This window comes from Acomys russatus, chromosome 3 (genome assembly GCF_903995435.1).
Source record: "Acomys russatus chromosome 3, mAcoRus1.1, whole genome shotgun sequence".
NCBI classification, from domain to species: Eukaryota; Metazoa; Chordata; class Mammalia; order Rodentia; family Muridae; genus Acomys; species Acomys russatus.
Window position 1 is genome coordinate 39,283,902 of NC_067139.1, and position 20,227 is coordinate 39,304,128.

The following is a 20,227-nucleotide window of genomic DNA, read 5'->3' on the forward strand; positions in this document are numbered from 1 at the left end:
TGCTTAGAAAACTCCCTCTCAATTCCTTTGGATGCTATTTTTATAAAGCTGCCCTTACCAGTACATCAGCCAGTCTGCAGGAAACCAGATGTGAGTAAGCCATGGAAGTAGCAATCTTGCACCCTAATTCCCAGCTGCACATCTGTATGAATTTGGAGTCAGGGTTGTGCTTAATTACCAATGAAAGGAAGGGCACTTAAGAAATGTCTTTTGAAAGATATGTTGTCCTTTTAAAATTTTCTAAAATTGCTACATGCATCGAAAGTCTCTGTGGAGATCACCCAAGCCTGAAATCAACTCAGTCTGTAGCATTCCACAGCTGGACACAGAACCAGAAATCCAGAATTCAGATCAGGTGCCCATGGAAACTCCAGCTCAGTCCTCTCCCAGGAACAAATTCTGGGTTTTAGTCCACAAAGTGAGGAAAGAATCCAAATGTCTGTAGTCTTCCCTGAGCTTTGGTGCTTTTGTCAGTATTCACCGAAGATTTGGGTAACACTTGTACCAAGTATCCTAGCCAGTTTAGAGGCAATGACAACCAAAACCTTAAGTACAGGGTTGTGTGTGTTGGCTCAGATCATATTCTATGCTGGTACCCCAGCTATTGTTTCAGATGACTGTGATGATAGAGATGGTTAACACACATGCACTTACCACGATTGCTTTACATACAGTACCGTTGTAAATTATCATATGACAAGCTTAGCTGCCTTCCTAAATGACTGTTCAATTATAACAATTAATATACATCACACATTAACCACGTGCCAGCCTTCAGGCTGAGCGTTTTACGAGCATCACCATTTTAAGTTCTAGAAAAGTATGGCATTATGTAGGTGCCGTTTCCACCCCCACTTAGCAGAGAAGGTAACGGGGCTCCAACACATCAGTCACATTTTCTGAGATATTCACGGTATGGCCGCGGCACCCTCTGTTAGGCTTGCATTCTTGCATTTGGCTGGCATGCTGTGGCCATCCATCTCACTCTTGCACTATTCTGTTTGCTTCATCCACAGACATGCCCATCAGAGCACAAGAGCCCCATGGACAAGGGGATTGCTTGTTCACACTGCATCTGTACCTGGCATCCGGTGCTCCTGACGCTTAGGACATGGTCCATAGTCAAATAGGTCAGTTCTCAAATACTTGATGTGGATTGGTCACTTTTTTAAAAATGATAAAATTCTGGTATTGATGGTTACCAGTGTCCACTTTCTTACAAATACAGAACCCAGAAAATTCTGTAGGTATTATTTCTTGTTTCTGACTGACAACTTCAAAAATAAGGTATAATCTCTGAGGTAAAATCAGCTCCAAGGGACTAGCTCTGCTGCAAGCCACAGTCGTGATTGGTAGAGGGAGCAGCTAGCAGAGAACCTGTCTCACAAGTCCCTGAATGTTTAGAACAGAAAACTGAAACATTTCCGTTTTTCATCATACTCCTGATTTGTGTGTGTGTTTGTGTGTGTATTTCCAAAGGTATTCTGCTTATTTCAGAGTTTTATCTTCTCAGTGTATTGACGTTGAGGTGAAATAATGTGTGTAAAATCCCTTTGTAGCTAGTGAGTACTGTTGTGCCACTAACATTATTACATTTACTGTTTTAATTGTGGGTCTAAGGCATTTGTGCTTTGACCCATGTTAGTGAGAGTATGTTTCTATACTGGGTAAAAGTAAGCAGCTATCTGGCTGGTTACTCCACTGTGCATGTGAGGGCCTACAAGAGACAAGCACACCACTCCTGAGCTGTCTGTGCTACTGATAGTAGGGCATACTCTTCAGGCACTTCTGCTAAAGTGTGTGTGTGTGTGTGTGTTCCATTTTATCTTGGATTGGAAAATATCGCCTATTATTCCTCAATGTTAAATGTTCATACCGGTAATTCCTTTTCATAAAAATAACCTCGTTTAGGGAAGGGGTTATTCCTGGTCTTCACGGGCTAGTGTATGGGTTAGCAGTCTGAATGAACTTGTACTTTGCCTGTTGTCTTTGTTTTTGTTTTTAAATTCCCCTTTGCTTATTTAGATTGCAGAAGATATGAAGCCAGATATCTATATCTCATATTTTATACAGTTCCAGATAGAGCTGAAATAACCGGCTCAAATAGTTATGTTAAAATTAGTCTTGGACTAAAATAAATGTGCAAATCCTGGGAGGGCTCCTCTACCTCTGTGATGAGAGTCTGGAACAAACTAAGAGAGAGCCCGTGACTTGCTGCATGTTTGCTGGGGAAGGGATGTTTGCTTGTACTTCCTGGTAGTTCTTGTTCAAGCTGCCACATGCATTCCACAATTAGCCACAGTGAGGCACCACATAGTTCTGATTTTTTTTTTTCTGGGTTAATTACTGCCTAAAGGAGTTGGCTAGTCTACATACTTTTAAGCTAAAGAGCAAGTGTTTGGGGAAATCAATATAAAATTATACTTGTGACATAGACGCTTGGGACATTACTGCACAGTCAATTTTAGGGAGCAGAAGTGTATGATATCCATAATGGATATTTTGGACTTTATGTGAATTCATTCATAAATTTGATATGTGCCCAATGCTTTAGAAAGGAGGCCCACCAGCAGGTGGCATTCTGAGGCAAAATTTTACTGAGTGTGACTAGACAGGGTCAATCATTATTGCCTTTTTCAAATCTACCCTGAATCCATTAAAGGACAATTAATGGCACAGCATCTTGGTTATGTGTCCTCGGCCTTACATAAATGAATTTACAGCTTGAACTTGAATGAGAGTCTCTGGGATCTCTAGTGTCAAAGCTCTTGCCCAAATCCCTGCCAAGAATCACATCTCTTATTAAAAGCATATTTGTTATTTTGAAGTGACATACAGGAAATATACAGTCAGGACCTTTTTTTAACAAGAAAGAAAGGAAAAAAAGGAGGAAAAGAAAGAAAGAAGAAAAAGAAAACAGAAGAAAATAGCCTTTTATCGCCACCTGTAGTCCTTTTATAATGTAGCTATGGTTCTCTTTCCAACTCCATATTTATATTAAAATCAAACCAGAGAGGCTCTCAGTAGTGCAAAAGCCGAGACAACATCCATGCTGTCTTCTAGGAATAAAACTGTACTACTTCAGCACGAAAGGACAGGATACCAGGCTGTTTCCTATTTCTAAATGGCTTGTAAACTTAGACATTCAACAAAAAGGGGAAATATCCTACCAACTCCGTAGATAAGATTTCTCCTCCTGACTTAGATCGCCAAGTCTAAGCATTGCCTGCCAAAGGGCTAATAAATAAAAGTTCAATTCCACATTTCAGGGAAAAAACAGTGTCTCCTGGGAAAATCAATAGAAGCCAACCATCACAGCCACTTACTTACATTGAGAGTAGACTACGCAGGCTTGTCCCTCCTCTAGATGACCCGAATCCTGCGCTGAGTCGCTGGGATCTGGCTCCCCATGGGTGGCCGAGGAGGAGGTGCCGCTCTCCGTGGTGCTGAAGTCGGGATCTGCTCCAGAGAGCTGAGTTGCGACTGTGTGGAGGTGCGCTCTGCTTTCCTTTGTGGGTAATGGTGAGAACTCGCCCTTCGTGGCCGACTTGCTTTCCTGTCCTTTTCCTAATCTGTGGGAAATTTCCCAGAGAATGCGAAGGAGAAGCATCTGTGTGTGAGACTGGCATGCAGCGTAATGATGGGCTGGTATAGTCCCCACCCCTCTTCCGGACGTAGCTTTGAAAGGAAGAGCGACTCTTGTTTTTCTACCAGGGTCCCTTAGGATTTCTTTCTGCTCCTCCTCCTAGAATAGTGCATAGCACGCGCACACACACACACACACACACACACACTCTCTCTCTCTCTCATACACACACACACATGCACACATATGCACACACACTCTTTCTCTCACACACACGCACACACATGCACAGACACACTCACACACACATTCTTTCTTTCACACACACACACACACACTCTCTCTCTCTCATACACACACACACATGCACACATATGCACACACACTCTTTCTCTCACACACACGCACACACATGCACAGACACACTCACACACACATTCTTTCTTTCACACACACATGCACACACATGAACACACATGCACGCACACACACACACACATACTCACACTCATACAAACACCCTTCAGTTATATAAAGCAACATGAAGAGTCTTCATGGACTTAAACAAGTGAAAAATGGGGAATGGGCTGATTTCCTACATGTTGGTTTATAAGTGTTTACTGGGGTGGGAGTGGAGGATTAAGAAGAAACTAAAACCAGAAGAGATTGAGTGACACTAATAAGCTCCCTTTATAATCCTAGAGCCACACCCACTTTCTCTTTGGAGAATGATGGGTTTTCTAATTTGACTTTTTTAAAAAAATGATCCTTTAGTATTTCCTGGAATCATCTGACATTGATAAAGGAGCCTCTATAATGATCAACTTTATATGTAGCTTTTCATATTTTGAGAGGAAATTTCTTGTACACAAATTCATTTCTTCAACAATCTCCATTTTCTTTCCAATTGATATGTTACTAAGTGGGCTATGATTCTTAAACACCAACATGTGGGTGCTGGGAGTTGAACCTGGGTTCCTTGGAAGAGCAGTCTGTGCTCTTAACCACTGAGCCATCTTGCCAGTTCCAAAGAGAAAAATTCTTCACTGAAGTACTGCCTATTCAAGAAAAGCCACAATGGATTCTAGCATCTATTTGGGCTGCTGACACTTACTTTCTGAAGCCAACTCAAGGATCAATAATAATTGACACCCTATAAAAATGCCCCTATGTGCAAAAGTGGCACAAAGATGAAAAAGTTGGCTTCTAATATATTTCCATTCTGGTATTATATGCAAATCAGATTGCACTGATTCATCAATATGCTAGTAGCATTTTCTTTGGAGATGTGTGGAGAAAGACCCTGGGATGTTAATTGACTTATTAACTAGGTGACCTTGGAAATAATAAATAGTTAACTTTTCTGAATCTCAGCTCCTTCATATGCAAATGGTGAGTAATAGTGGGGTTCATGGTGTCCTTTACCAATTGTTATGGTGACAATTAACTGAAATAGCATATGCAAAGCACCCAAGAGAGTTGGCATTTCCTGCAGTAGTAGACATATTTAAATATTTTCTCCCCCTTCTTTGTTCAAAAGAAGTTAGGGAATTCCTTTAGTTAAAGCCTTCTAAGATTGATGACAACTTAATTTTATTCCATAAGCCTCCATGCAAGCTTTCCAATATTAGTAATTATATTTTGTTGAATAAAATCTTTTTCCAAAAATAATTTTTTCTTAAAATTAAACTTTTTTCTTTAAAATATTTATGGTTCTAAAGGATATAGGATTTTAATTTTTCATTAGACTCAAACAATTAGGCTTAATCATGTGAATAAAATGCTAATTTTATGAACTCTTTAGTATTCCTGAAGCATATATATGAATCTAGCAGAAATGTCTTACAAAACCACAAAGTGAGATGCTTCATTCTAGTACTGAAAATATCCTGTGATTACAACATCATCATAAGTAGTTAATTAATATAGACTAAGACTTTCTTAACTATAAAACACTTTCTCAAGATACTGAGCTATGACTTTAGTTGCTAGTGATAGAGATGATTGTTTTCTAATAAATAGCCTTGTTTCTACGCATAATAATCTCACTGAGAAACATATTAAAATGTACCAATGATGAACAAAACTACATATGTACATGTGTATATATGCACATATATCTATCTATGAAAGGAAGTAGAGGAAGGGCAGAGAGGAGAAAGGGGGGGCAATGAACCGATTGTTTTATAGAAATAGTAATTAACTGAAGGAAGGTTAGCATCAGTCCAGATGATCAGTAACACTTGATGAAGGATTCAGCCTTTAGAGGCCTTGTTATTAGAGTACCTTACTGTTTACAGAGGCTGTTATATAAAGGGAAGCATTTACTCAATGGGCCACTACTTATCTCCTGGAAAATGTCACACCCATGTGAAAGCACAAGTCTTAATAAACAGGACACTGAAGCAATATCTGCACTTAGGACTGAGAAGCTTCCAGCTCTTGGCCAGGAGAGTGTCTTGTTCCAGCCTAAGGTTTTCCTGTCACCTCAGCATGTAGCTTCACAGCAGAGTTCAAAGAACAGGAATCTCATCCAAGATCTGTGTGTGTATCTTTCATTCCCTAGGTGACCACAGCTCTTGTTTATAGAGTTGTGTGACTCTAAAGCAGAGCAGGTCACGCTGAGAGTGTAGAGCATTGCCTGACATAGAGTTTAGCTCTTGCTATTATATCATTGAGCAGTGAGCATCCTCAGCTGCCTGTGGTCCACATAGTAGCCAACTTGTTAAACAATAGAGAAATACCAATTCCTGGTGCTCCTTTCCCAGAGAATTGCCCCTCTGCCCCCAAGACCCTCACCAGTGGCTCACATATCATCCTTGGAGGCAACACCTTCCTGGTCTCTTAGAAATTGCAGCCACAAACATGGAAGTCTTTTTGAATATTCTTAGACAGTCTGTGCTACTGTGGCTCTTTCTCCTCTACTGCAATATACTGAGTAAATTCCATAGAGTAAGCAGAAATCCCATGTTCTAGACTGTTCTCAAGTCATGAAATAGTGTGTCTTTATTCATAAACAATTAAAAAGTAACTGGAAATAGCAGTGATCATAGGATGCTACTAAATTAATTGTATTTATATTTATGTTTTATGAAAAATTATGACTCATTCAACTTGGCATGCGTATTGAGATTTCAAAGGTTGTACTAGAATTTATAAGGTATATAATCAACCCATAAATTATTAAAGTTTTTTTTAAGAAAAAGAAACTAATATGAAATACTTTCTCAAAATCAGTATGTAAAATAATTGGTTCTACTGTGAAATTTTCATAAATATATGTAATGTATTTTCCTCAAGTTGATGTCTCCCTTCATCCTCTGGCATTTTTTTTTTACTTTTCTCTCTTGCCTTCTTTCTTCTTCCAAATGATAGGAAACATTTATTTATGTTCTGCCTTGAAAGAGGTTTAAAATACTGGGGTAGACATGGGGATTCCCTTTAGTGAAGGCTTTGTCCCAGGATAACATTCAATGTTCATGCCCATCAGCATTAGCTGTAACTTGAAAGAGCTCTCCTGTCTTGGCTCTCAATCTTTGGAGGGCAGGTTACATTCATGAGTCAGCAAAGAAGGAGAGCACAAGCTACTTTGTGGACACTCTTGTCAACATTTCTCATTCCAGGGTTTACTGCTGTACTGGGCAAACTATCGTCATTTGATTTCTCCTTCTGCCCATTTCTACTTCCTCTCTCCTCTCTTCATAGACACTGTTCTCTAATGAATATTTTCACTTAAGATTCCATATCAGCACTGACTCCTGGAGAGTGGATCCTGCTTTAATGGTACCAGGAATAAATTAAGAATAGACAATGGGGTTTTGGACTTGATCACTATAATACAGCTGGACCCCATCACTAGTCATAAATGATGTACAGACGGAACAAGGCAATGCTCTAGTGGCTAAAATTTTTTGCTTTCAGTAAATTGCTTGCAGTTGTGAGATATATCATGGATTGAAATATAAGAGAAACTGGGACAGAATAACATTAGATAGATAGCTCTTGTTAAATACTACTGCTGTCTGATGGAGGTGATGATGAGGGTCTATAACAGAGCACTGAAATCCAGGTGTAACAGGCAAAGGGCCTTTGTTGCATGTACAGCAGTGCCTTTTCAGTCTAGAGAAAGTCAGTGTGTGAATCACAGAATCTGTGTTCAGAGAAATGGAATTCCACAGATGACTAAAGGCTCAGCCAAGGCAGACCTGCTTAAGTTAGCATCCAGGATTCTGATGGGATGAGGGTGTGTAGATCATGGAATAGCTTTAGCTTCACAGTCACCTCTGAACCCTCTAAGACTTGAGGGTTCAGTCTATGACTGCCTTGCCCATCTCTCCTTAGAGATGTCACCAGGATGTGCATGTAGCTCACTGGTATAACACGCATCTGGAGTGCTGGATACATGGGTGTGATCCTCAGCATGGCAAGACCTAGGGTCTCACACTGGCAGACTTGGATGTTACGTAGGCGTCATCCATATGAAAAAACCAGCACATGAGGACCCACACCTCCATCCTTATTCCCATTAGGCCTTATTGAAGGCAAAGTTGTGTGCAGTCTTCAAGTTGATATTAGTGCCAATAGATTCATAGTGTAGTAGAGGAGGCTTTGATCAAAGGATGGAAAAATAAATCCCCCCAAAGGAGCCACAAGAACTAGCTAGTATGTTCCAGAAAGAACTAAGCAAATATGTCAAGAATTGAAGTCTTAAGATTCTGGATCAAGGGTAGCTAAATGAAAGATTGCATAGCTAAGGACTGATTAATTTACATTTTCCTTATATTATAGTGTTTAATACTATGATAGTGGTAGGATCCTGTGAACTGACTATTAGAGTGGCTTCTGGATACATAAAGAAACAGCAGCCTACACTGTACAAAGTGGAAACAATACAACTCCCATTGTAGAAAGTGGAGGATGTGAATAAAAGTCTCAGACACATGGAGGTCCTAGAATCATGATGTCTTTTTTTTGACTAGCAATGTGCATTTGTGATGTAAAACTGTCACTTTTTATTTTGGTAAATATTTTCAGTATGCCAGTCACTCAGTAAAAAGTTTTTAAAAGATTCATTTTACTTATTTACTCTCTCTCTCGCTCTCCCTCTCCCCTCTTCCTCCCTCCCCCTCTCTCTGTGTGTCTATATGTGAGTATATGCATATGAGTGCAGGTACCTGTGGATGCCAGAAGAGGGCAGTGGATCCCCAGAGATGGCGGTTTAGGCAGTTGAGAACCACCTCACATGGGTGATGGAAACCAAACTGGAATGTTCTTGAAAAATAGCATGTGCTCTTAACTACTGAATAACCTTTCCAGGCCCCCATTAACTGTCCTCTTAATAAACAAGAGCCCTGAATGCATGAGAAATATGCTGCTGGCCTGGAGATGTGCCAGGATCACATAGCCTTTCAGCGGCGGGAACTTGGCTCACTGGTGGCAATATGTGAGATGGAATCATGAAGCAATAGCGGCCAGGTGGCCATGCTTAAACATTCTGAACAAGGTTTTTACAGTTACTGTAATGACCAGCAAAATTGGAGAGGCAGTCAAAGGGGCATGATCCACAGAAATATGGAAACAGTTACCAGAACATAGCCTTCCTACAGACAAAACAGATAGGCAGCTTCCTAGGGCATTGTTTTGTTTGTGATTGTATAAATGATTTTTTCAAAGGATAATTGTTACTATACTAAAGGGCTATGATTCTAGATCACAAGTGGGTATTATGAAGTGAAAACAGGCCGAGTGAAAAAGTAACATCTTGTATAATTCCAGCTATAAGACATTTCTGGAAAAGGCAAAACTATGAATTTGGTAATAAGACCAGTGTTTGCCAGAGCGTAGGAAGAGGGAGCATTTTAGTGGGCAGGGCACAGAAGATTTATAGGGCTGCGAAACAGTCCCATACACATGGTAAAGTAAGATGTTATATGTTTTTCAAATGTTGGAATATGGACAAGCCAAAGAAGGAACCCTAATGTAAACTGTGCTTTTTGTCAAAGTGGAAATCTAAACAGGGCCATCTGTTGTAACAATTCTCACACTTGTGTGCTGTTTCTAATGGGGCAATCTGTGTATGTATGAGGGGGATATGAAAACAGCTTCTACTTCCCATGTGATTTTGGTGAACCCAAAGTACTCTGAAACTTTAAGATTGTTTGTGGTTTGTTTTTTGTGTTTGTGATGATTCTTTCCCATTGTTTGGATCTGATCCAGTGTTTAGATCTGAAACTGAATAGATGAACCCAACCTGGAGGGAAAGGACCCCAAGCTCTTTTCAGTGTAGTGAGTCCCTGACTTCTCCTCCAGACCTTTGGGTGCTTTGTCTTCAGGCCATTTACTTGATCTATTTTGCACTGAGGAAAGGAGGAGGGAGACTATGTGGACACTGGGAACTCTTTTGAACACAAAATCTGAGTTGAAATAAATATTCAGAGACCCAAACTCTTGTCATGGTCTTCTTGATAAATCAGCGACAAATAGTGACTGGGTAGTAAGCATCACTCTGGCAGAGAGAAGCATCCAGGAGGTCCACAGAGCCTGGGGATTCTCCCATGGGCCTTTGCCCATGAGTGAGTTTGAAGTTCTTGGCATTTGGATCTCCACATTGATTCCTAGTCACAGCAAAGGCACCGAGCGGCTCTCACATGCCCTGCACGATGATGCTAAAATTAAAAACTTCATAGCGTCCTAGAGAAAGGAAGTGGCGGAGATGGGTGAACAAGTGAATCCTTCATTTATCCATTGTCTAAGCATTCCAAGCACAGAGAGGTGATGGTTCCCAACACCCCTCCATTTAACTGGTCAGCCTGACACCTTTGGAGACAATGGCCCTAGGATGGTAACAGCAGGTGGCTACAGGTTAGTAGGTCTATTATGCCAGGTGTGATACCTTTGTTAGAGTAGGCTAACAGGCCTGAGATGCATTGTTATTGCTTTGAAAAGTGTTCTTACATCCTAAATCATAAGAGAGACCCAGATATAATTTACATTTAGGTGAAATGAATAGCAATATATGTGTGTAGTCTTGCCAAAGGGCTTAAGTTCACTTCCCACCCCCTGTCATAAGAGAGTAGAAAGAGACATGGATTGTTTGAGCATACTGCAGAATGCCAGGCTGGGTTAGTACATTCATCAAGGTACTGAATATTAGAATATGTCGATTGGCTAGATGAGCAAGAGGTGGTTGGCATGTCAGAAGTCTTAGTGAGAGGCTCTTGCTCCAGAGCTAGGGTATAAAACCTGTCATGAGAGAAAGGGTTAGGTTTATTGTCAATAACCTTTTAAGAGTTCAGAAATCAAAACATGCCAGTGAATTTCCTCCAAAGTAAAAGACAAATTGCTATGTCTTTCAGTCTCCCACCCAGAGAAGGAAACAAAAGCTGGTAAGCCTCCATGGGTTCTGGAGGCAACAGACTCTACATCTTGGAATTCTGCTCCAGCTCATATTCTGGGAAACATGAAAGGCTGGATGCAGCCCAGAGCAGGAAGTGGCTCTAAGCGGAACCAAACTCTGCCACATGAGTCATATAATCTGAGGAGCCAAAACCAATTGCAGGTCATCAGTGGTAGACATGGTAGGCGTTGTCAAGAGTGTCCACCCTTCGGCTACTTCAGTGGCTGGTCCACCCTCCCCTCACCTGGGGTAGCATCCTTTCAGAGGGGTGGCCTGGGTCTGCTAACAGGCATCTTGGCTTAAAAGAGGACCCATTACTGTTAGGGAAGACAGTGGTTACTCCAGAGTGTCCGGCTACGCTGGCGAAGTTTGGGTGAAGCTTGTGTCTTCCCTGTACCCAGTCTCATTTTGTCCTTCTCTCTATCAGAATTGGTGAGCCGTAAGCGTCGTGCCCTTCAGACTGTTTCTCTTCATCTCCTCTCAGATCCCTCGGGCTGCAGAAGGCTTTACAGGGATAGACGAAACAACCTCATAGTTGGCACAAAATAAAAAAAAAAAAAAAAAAAAAAAAAAAAAAAAAGGGTGCTAGTATGGATGGAGGCAATAGCACCACTTGGTTTAGCTACTATGTGTGTCTCTGAGCCCCATCCATTGCCTATGGCCAGAATCTGTGTTTCCTAGAAGCCAGATTAAAACAAAAACAAGCTAAGTAACCAGAGAAAATCAGGAGAGCAGGGAAAAGATAATTCCTCATTCTAAGACAGAAAATAAGTTTTCAAAGGAAGGCCATGAATGAAACAGACACCCTCAACAATTGCCCCAACGACACTGACGCTCTCTGGTTATCTAGGCTCGCCATTTGCTACATTTATTTCAAATGGAATTATATTCCATCCCAGTTCCTTAAGCAGATTTACTGCTTGTCCTTTGCTCTGGGGCAGTGGGCATCAGTTACTGGAACCAACCATCTAAAGGTGCTTAGATAAAAAGGTGTGACTAGAAGAAGCAAAACAGGGGATGGTCAACTGTGCTCCCCACCAGAAGTGCTCTTAATTGTGTCCCCCCCCCCATGGACCGGGGTCTGTGTTTGAGTTGACCCCCATGCCCCCGCCCTGGCTCTTGCCTCTCCTTATTTGTAATGACGGTACTGGCTAGCACAGAGGTGACATTACAAGGAGAAAGGGTGTGGGGGAGAAGGGAAGGGTGGGGCCTCAGGACTCCTCCCACTGGAAAAGCCCTCCTGAATGGTCAGCTATGAATTAGAAGGTGTTGGCTTAGAGCACTCCCTCCTTAGATGATTGTGAACAGATGTTAAATGTTCTGCACAAGAGAAGGATCTTGTTTTATTGGACTGATTGAGAACACATCATTCCTTGAAAAGAAATCAAGCTATTTATTTTATATCTATTTTTTATCAGCTAAATTGAGGTTATCATTGGACTTTGCTAGATCAAGATAATATTAATAATTAATGAATAGATTTCTCATGGTTCAAATTTATATGTTAGATTTATTAAATGTTCATGCTTATAAAATCATTACATAAAACCACAACATATAGAGAAAGGTAAAGGGTGAAAGGGAATATGCATCTTTTGCCTACAGTCCTGCTTCCCAAGAGGCTGAAGCAAGAAGATGAAGCATTTCTGGCCAGACTCTATCTCAAAAGAATTAAGATAGAAGAGGGAGAGAGGGAAGTGGCAGAGGAAGAGAAGGAAAGAGAAAAGGGAAGAAAGAGAGGGGAAAGGAAGAAAGAGAGCAGAAGGGAAGGAAGGGAGAGAGGGGAGAACACCTGTTTCCTCCGAGGATCTACATTCCCCTAGTCATTGTGCGAGCTCATTTCCAGTTGATACTTGCTGTATCCAATTGACTTCTTAGAAATAAATTTGTATTTTTATTTAATCTTTTCAGGTTGATACTGCTTTCTAGTTCTAGCCCTGTGTTCTTGGTTCCTGTCATTCATTCAACACATACGTATAGCTAAAAAATCTTGTTGACTCGTTATTTCCAAGAAAGATGATTTGAACCAGTAAGAATACTGTTGTTACAGACTATCTATAAACAAATATCTACCTCTTAAATTAGCATCTAGAGATTTGGTTTCTAGCATATTCCTTAGTTGCATGATGCCTTCTGGGGACTTGTCTTTTTTTGGATATGGCCTTCCCTTTAGGGGGGGGGGACTTGTCTTAATGCAGACACATTTTACACTTGTTGGTCAGGTGTGTACCAGTCCTTGGCACACACAACTCCCATTGCTTTCCTCTCTAGCTCTGTTTTGTTTTGCAATAGTGCTAACATCCATCTCCCAGGCTCCCTATAACTTAGTTTTGGCCTGGGTTTGGCCCATGGGAATCACTGAAAGGAGATCAGTGAGTAGGAAGTAAAAGAAATCTGGGTCCTCTGGAAGAGCAGCCAGTACACTTAACCGCTGAGCCATCTCTCCAGCCCCACTGTGGCTAGCTTAAATGCTCAAAACCACAGAAAGATGAAGAGACGGGTACCAAGTTTGAATTACAGTCCCCCAAATGTCCCCACATACAGAAAACCACAGCTGCATGTTAAAATACAAATAGTTATATAGAGAAAAGTAGCTTTGAACAGGGATTGACCACACGGTATAAAGAATGCATCACAAATAGGAAGAGGCCTTGAGGATGTAGCAGCTAGCTCAGTGGAGAGTACTTGCCTAGCCTTGTCTTTCAAGGTCATGGCAGCCCTCTGTACCAGATCAAAACAGGACAAATAGAACAAGACCCTGCTGTTTACCTTGCAGATCTGTTTAGTTCTTTTTTTTTTTTTTGACAGTCTCATGTAGCTTGGACTAGCCTGCCCTCCCTATGTAGCTGAGGATGGCTCTACCAACTGAACTGTATTCCCAGTTCTAGATTTGTTCTTGGTAGTGGTATTGTTTGTTAGTATAATTTAGAAACTCTTTTGTATGTCTAATAAGATAAAAATGAGTGTGTAAAATAAATACATTGATATTTTGGAGAAACAGAGTTTTGTTTGTCTGGCTGTTTTTTTTTTGGTTGGTTTATTTATTTGTTTTTTTAAGATGGACAAACTGGAAAGAGTTGGATTTTAGCCATAATTGTCAGCATAGAGGACAGATCCACAGAGAGAAGACAGTGAGTGGCCCTGCGTCCTGGAAGGACTTACAAAGTCTCCCCTTTTAACAGCACCAGGTGTGGATTCTGTTTTCATTACCACTAAGCAACATAGCCAGACCCAGAGCAGGGGACTTAGACGGTATACCCTAGAAACCTGATCTCCAATGCCAACCAACTTAACAGCGACTATTCCGTTCATTAGGAAGAAAAATACAAAAGCCGGCTTGGGACAAATTACACATCAACTAGAAAGATTATAATTGATCATAATGTGCACAGTAAAAGCGGAATTCCAGCATTCATAATGATGAGAAGATGGCAAAGCTCTTTGTAATAAGTGAGCTGAAATGACACAATGAGACAATTAGCTTTGCAATTCAGCGTAGCAGTTGATTCAAGCAAGGCTGAACACTGCATGCTGGAAGCAGTGGGTGAAAGGTGGCCAGGGAGCGAGTTAGTTAGGTGGCCTCCAAGAATCACCCCAGAGGTAAGAAGGGTGATGGGACATGGTTCTTGTATAGCAGATGGCTCTGGTGCCCTGTATCACAGTCCAGTAGCCAGCCTCATGTCTCTACAGCAGGGTTTCCCAACCTGGGGCATGACCCCTTTGGGCATCCAAAGACCCTTTCACAGGGGTCACCTGCATAATAGAAATATACATATGTACATTACAATTTATAACAGTAGCAAAATTACAGTTATTAAGTAGCAACAAAAACAGTTTTACAGTTGGCGGTTACCACAACGTGAGGAACTGTATTAAAGGGTTGCCGTATAAGGATGGTTGAGAACCACTGCTCTAGGGCGAAGTAATTTGACTTGTGTCTCATGAAGAAACACAGTTAAGTCAGACATCATCCACACGTATTGATTAAAAATATTTCTCATCTCAGTCTTGGGTCAGTTTTGGTAAACTGTGTTTTATGAGGAAATCTACATGATAAAACGTATTGATATATGCTCTATACTCTCTTTTCCTATAACATAGGTGATAAAGTTGATTTTATTTATTTTATAGATGTATCTCTATCTCCTCCTTGACCAATTGCAGTGATTGTTTACCAATTTCATTAATTTTTTTCAAGAAAATTTTAATAGTTGATTTTTCTTCTTTTACTTCAGTTTGGCCTGAAGGAAAACTATTGTTTTCCAGTGGACAGCTCCAGTGGTCCACACCTTAGCCAGTCATAGCAACTTATGTACATACTCATTTCTTGCCACTGTTTACTTTGTCATAGTTCAGGGTGTTAATTTGGGCCTTTAAAATTTTTTTTATTATATAACTTGAAGTGATAAACATCTCTAGGCAGTGCCTACCCGCCTGCATAGATTATGAGGTTGCTGTGTTGTCATTATCATTCAAGAAGTTTCCATTTTTCTTATAGTTGCTTCTTTGACATACAGATTACTCAAATATATGAGGTTTTCTATATATAGTATTGCTGCTAATTTGCAATTGAATTCTGGTGTGGTTAGAGGACACCTCTGTAACATTTTAATCCTTTCACTTAAAAAATTATTATTTTATGTGTGTGCTGGAGTGGGGGTGTGTGTACGAGTCCCTGCCCCCCAGGATGGATGGCAGAGGTCAAAGGGCCTTTGCAAGCTGCTTGTCTCCTTATGGATTGTGGGGATTCGACTCTCAGATTGTGTCAGTTAGATCTGAATTGCTGCTCCTAACTGCAGATGGACAACAAATACAATAGCCTGCTCTCCCAGGACCTGACCAACATTTTCGCCTTTTAACTCCCTGTCGCCACCCTACTATCAGCAGGAAGCAGTCAGAGACATTGATTTCTTCATCTCTTATCCATGTACAAAAGGCTGAAATGGTGTGTTTTAGATCTGGGACAAACAGCTCCAGGTTCTCCCAGCACTCCTTGACCCCTGTCTGCTTTAGGACATACCCTGCCCTCTACCCTGAACTTTCCAGGGCAGAGCTTTTCCTTCCCCTTCACTGTATAATCTGGACATTTTGTTGCTCTTGCTTTTTTTTCTATCTCTCTTCACCCCCTTGCATGGCACCCAAGAGCTGCTTCCATTGAACCTGCATTTATATACTTTAACATACCTCACATGAAAAACAATCCCACATCCTCATTTTTTTAGTTATAGGAGAAGAGAGGAACGTTAGCATATTGCCCACTGTCTGCCTAGCAACATATGATGTCATTACCTGCCTGCCACTAGGTAGGTCAGCTACCCAGGAGTATATAAAAGGACAGACACATCCTGTCTCCCTCTCTTACCTCTCTCTCTCTTGTTCTCTTATCTCTTTCTTCTCTCTTCCTTTCTCTCTCTCTCTCTCTCTCTCTCTCTCTCTCTCTCTCTCTCTCTCTCTCTCTCTCTCTCTCTGTCTCTCTCTCTCTCACACCCCCTTCTTCCTTCTCCTCCTACCACTATAATAAACTTCTCCATATCAGTTCTGTTGTGTGGTGCATATTTCATATTTTAAAAACTCAGACCCCCGGGCTGTGTGGCAAACACTTTTATCCATCCAGCCATCTTTCTGGCGTCCTCTGTCACGGGAAAGTTTGGCAAGCTCCAGTGTTGAGTACCATATGTTATCAGAAAAAAAATGGGGTTCTCTTTCTGGAGAATCTTGTTTTGTTAACAAGAGCCAGTCTTTTCATAGATGAATTTAAACATAGATTGGAAGGGAAGCCCCAGGATAATTTAATTAGAGTTTGAAAGAGAAACAGAAGGGCATTTGAGCTGTGAATCTTGGCAGCTGACCCAAGCAGGAAGATGGAAGAGAGAAAGAGAGAAGCCGGTGCCATCTGTAAACAGCCGTGGGACAGAAAAAGGGGGAGGCTTACAGTGAGGAACGCTATGGGAGCACTGGAGGCTTCTTGCTAGTCAAAAGAAAGGAAACTAATATCATTGTCTGCCTCTCCAGAATTAGTACAGCTGGGCCTGCCAATCACCAGGCTAAGGGCTAAGGATCCACCCCTCAGGACGGCAGATTCATGAGGAATAATTACACCTCTAATGAGATAATGTGCTTTTCCTTCTCAGAAGGCCCCGCTATAGTGCTGCAGAGCTGCCCTTGGCTGTTACATCTGCCCAGCTTTCTAACTGTTGCTTCCTTTCCCTTCTCCTCTGTCTCTTTGTTTTGGACACTGGCCAAAGCCTACGCTTTCTCTGATGCTTTGGGCTTTTGCACACACTCTCTCAAGCCCCGTCTGATGTGCGGCTGCTTACACATGGCACCGTCTTCTCTCTTCCCCTTCTCCATCTTCCTCCTCTGGGCAGCTGTTGAGATGTGCTGATTGGTTGATCTGGCTTTTTTCCTTTAAACTCTGATAAAATTGTCCTGATCTTTCTTCTGAGTTCCTTCTTAAATTCTTTTATTAATGAGACTAAAAATGCGGGGAAGAAACCCCTGATTTCTGGTGTTGTAGTTCCCCAGGTTGGTCCTACCAAATTTCTGGTAACACTAGTTAAAGTCTATTCATCTATGTCTCTCTGGCACTACCTGAGTCTTAACATAATCAGCACTTTTATTACCTCCCCCATTTAGGAATGCCATAGAGAAAAATAAAGTTACATAACATTCCCTGGGTCATATGAGTAGTAGCGGAGAGGCTGGCCCTTAAATTGGAGTCTGGTTAACCCGAAAGCCCGTGCCTCCATCTTTGTGTTGTCTTTCTCTGCTTAACCCTCTAAATACTTGCACTCCTAATTTTCTGTTACTTGATGCTCATGTCTTTCTTTTTTTTTTTTTTATTTTAATTTTTAAAGGCCCTGCCTCATTTCCTCCAAGCCCCACGCCTCCTCTCCTCCACCCCATTTTCTTCCCCTAGTCCTCCAAGAAGGGAGCCCTTCTCCCCTACCAACTGACCTCAGCTTCTCAGGTCTCATCAGGACTGCCTGCATCCTCTTCCTCTGTGTCCTGGTAAGGCACCACTCATGACTTTCTTTGCAGAGTGAATGTTTTCTCCATAGGCATACCAGGTTAAACACCTGCCTTTTCCATGTTGGGTTACGACTGCCAAAGCTGCACTGGGCAAAGTGTAAGTGAGAAAGCCTTTATTCTGGCCCTATCTCAATGCAGAGGGATCAGAAGGACCCTGTCAAAGTGAGTTCTGACCTTCACTGTGCTGAAGCACTGGCTGTAAAGCTGAGAGCAGGGACAGAGGTGCAGAAAGGCACCTGTGTTTGCTAGTTGGCTTTACCCAAAAGAAAACTAAACTTTCTGAATTGTTTGAGCTAGGTGCCCATGGAATTTAAGCTCCTATTTTTCCAAGGAAACTAGGGGTCGAGTCCTGTATTTCTTGGTGATTACATTTCAGAGGGGGTGGTTTCCTGAGCCAGGAGAAATTATAAAACTCAGTTTGTCCTGGTTAGCTTTTTTGTTTGCTTATTTTATCAGTTTGACACATGCTAGAGTTATTTAAGAAGAAGGATTTTTCAATGAAGAAAGCGCCCCCATCAGATTGGCCTGTAGGCAAGTCTGTTAGGGGTATTTTAAAAATTAATATTCATGAGAGAGGGTACAGCCCACTGTGGGCAGTACCACCCCTAGGCCTCTGGGCCTGAAAGGTATAGGAAAGCAGGTTGATAAAATGACTCCTAATGACATTCTCATAGATCAGTGTCTTGTTCAAGCCATCATCAGAAAATCTCCCTCCTGCAGCAGATAGAGACAAATACAGACACCCACAGCCAGATGCTAGGCAAAGAGTCAGAGACTTTGGAACACTCAGCCCTAAAAGGGATGTGCTGCTGCAGTTCCTGCCTCCAGGTTCCTGCCTCCAGTTCTTCTTATATTGACTTCCTTCAATGACGGATTGAGAAACAACACTGTAAACTGAAATAAACTCTTCCGGGTGTGGTGGTGCATGTCTTTAATCTCAGCACTTGGGAGGCAGAGGCAAGTGGATCTCTGAGTCCTAGGTCAGTCTGGTCTACAGAGTGAGTTCCAGGATAGCCAAGGCTACACAGAGAAACCCTATCTAGGGGAAAAATTAAAAGAAACCATAACTAAGACAGGGTTGTAAGACCAATAACAAGCTTTTAAATGTGTTTCATCTCAAAGAAACAGGAAAAGAGGGACAGTAACAGGCTTTCTAGAATAGCACTGGGAGAAAAGGGAAGGGGGTGGGGACTGACCAGAAGCAAAAGCCTTTAGCCAAGGAGGCTTGGGTAGTGAGGTTAAGGCTCATGGTCATGACAGTGCAGAGACAGAGTCTGAGTGACAGGAGCTCGTGTTCCCTACCTGTCATTCTTCCCAGGTTCTCCATCTGCTCACGACTCCAGACAGTTTACTTTTCTTATACAAAACTACCTCTGGCTCTTACACCTCTCTCTTCTCATCACCCTCCCCGCCAACCCCATGAATTATCTTTTATTTTCATTAATTATATAAATAATTTAGTAAAACATCCCAGGGCAAACAGTGGAATTTGACAATCTGATTCGAGGGCCCCGTCAGGGCTCCGCAGGCTGCCTGGAGCCATCAGCACGCTGTGCCTGGATTCGCAGTGCACGTGAGGCTCCTATGTGCTTTTCTTCTACAGCAGGAGGAGTTTCAGAGACAATGGAGGTGAAGAAGAGGAAGTCTTGGCTTCCATCCCACCCTGTGCTTATTGCTCACTTGTCTCTTTTTGATCCAACGTATGCTTTTCTCCACATTATTCAGCTTGGCCTCATCAAGGCCACTGACTTAGCCCATGTCTGGCTTGTCTGCTCTTTTCATGCAACAGCTCACAGAGTCCCACTCTGAGTCCCACAGCTGGAGTCCTTATATAGTGCTTGCCATCTGCCTTGCTCTGCTGAGCCTTGCCTTTTATTTATTGATTTATTTGTTTTTTGGCGGACAGAGTTTCTCTGCATAGCCTTGGCTGTCCTGGATTAACTCTGTAGACCAGGCTGGCCTTGAACTCACAGTGATCCACCTGCCTCTGCCTCCCAAGTGCTGGGATTAAAGGCATGTGCCACCACCACCCGGCTGAACCTTGCCTTTTAAACCTGTGGTTTTCTCAATCTCTCCCTGACCTTTTTATCTTCTCATCCCCACCTCTCCCTTGTTCGAGGTGCAGAATGTCTCCCGGTTCCTTCCAGACCTCATGACTGGGAGCCACTAACTCTCAGTGTTCTTCCTGGAAAGCACAGGGTTGCACCACTGTA

General features: G+C 41.9%; 1 protein-coding gene across 2 annotated transcripts in view; it reads right to left on the reverse strand.

Annotated features, from left to right (window-relative positions):
- Positions 1 to 3,622, reverse strand: part of Trpc7 (transient receptor potential cation channel subfamily C member 7) — a 129,570-nt gene extending 125,948 nt beyond the window's left edge. For both annotated transcript variants that reach the window (XM_051172049.1, XM_051172042.1), the window contains exon 1: positions 3,331 to 3,622. In XM_051172049.1, the coding sequence (XP_051028006.1) occupies positions 3,331 to 3,332 (2 nt within the window). In that variant the 5' untranslated portion in view covers positions 3,333 to 3,622. The remainder of the gene's footprint in view (positions 1 to 3,330) is intronic.
- Positions 3,623 to 20,227: the final 16,605 nt, after the last annotated feature.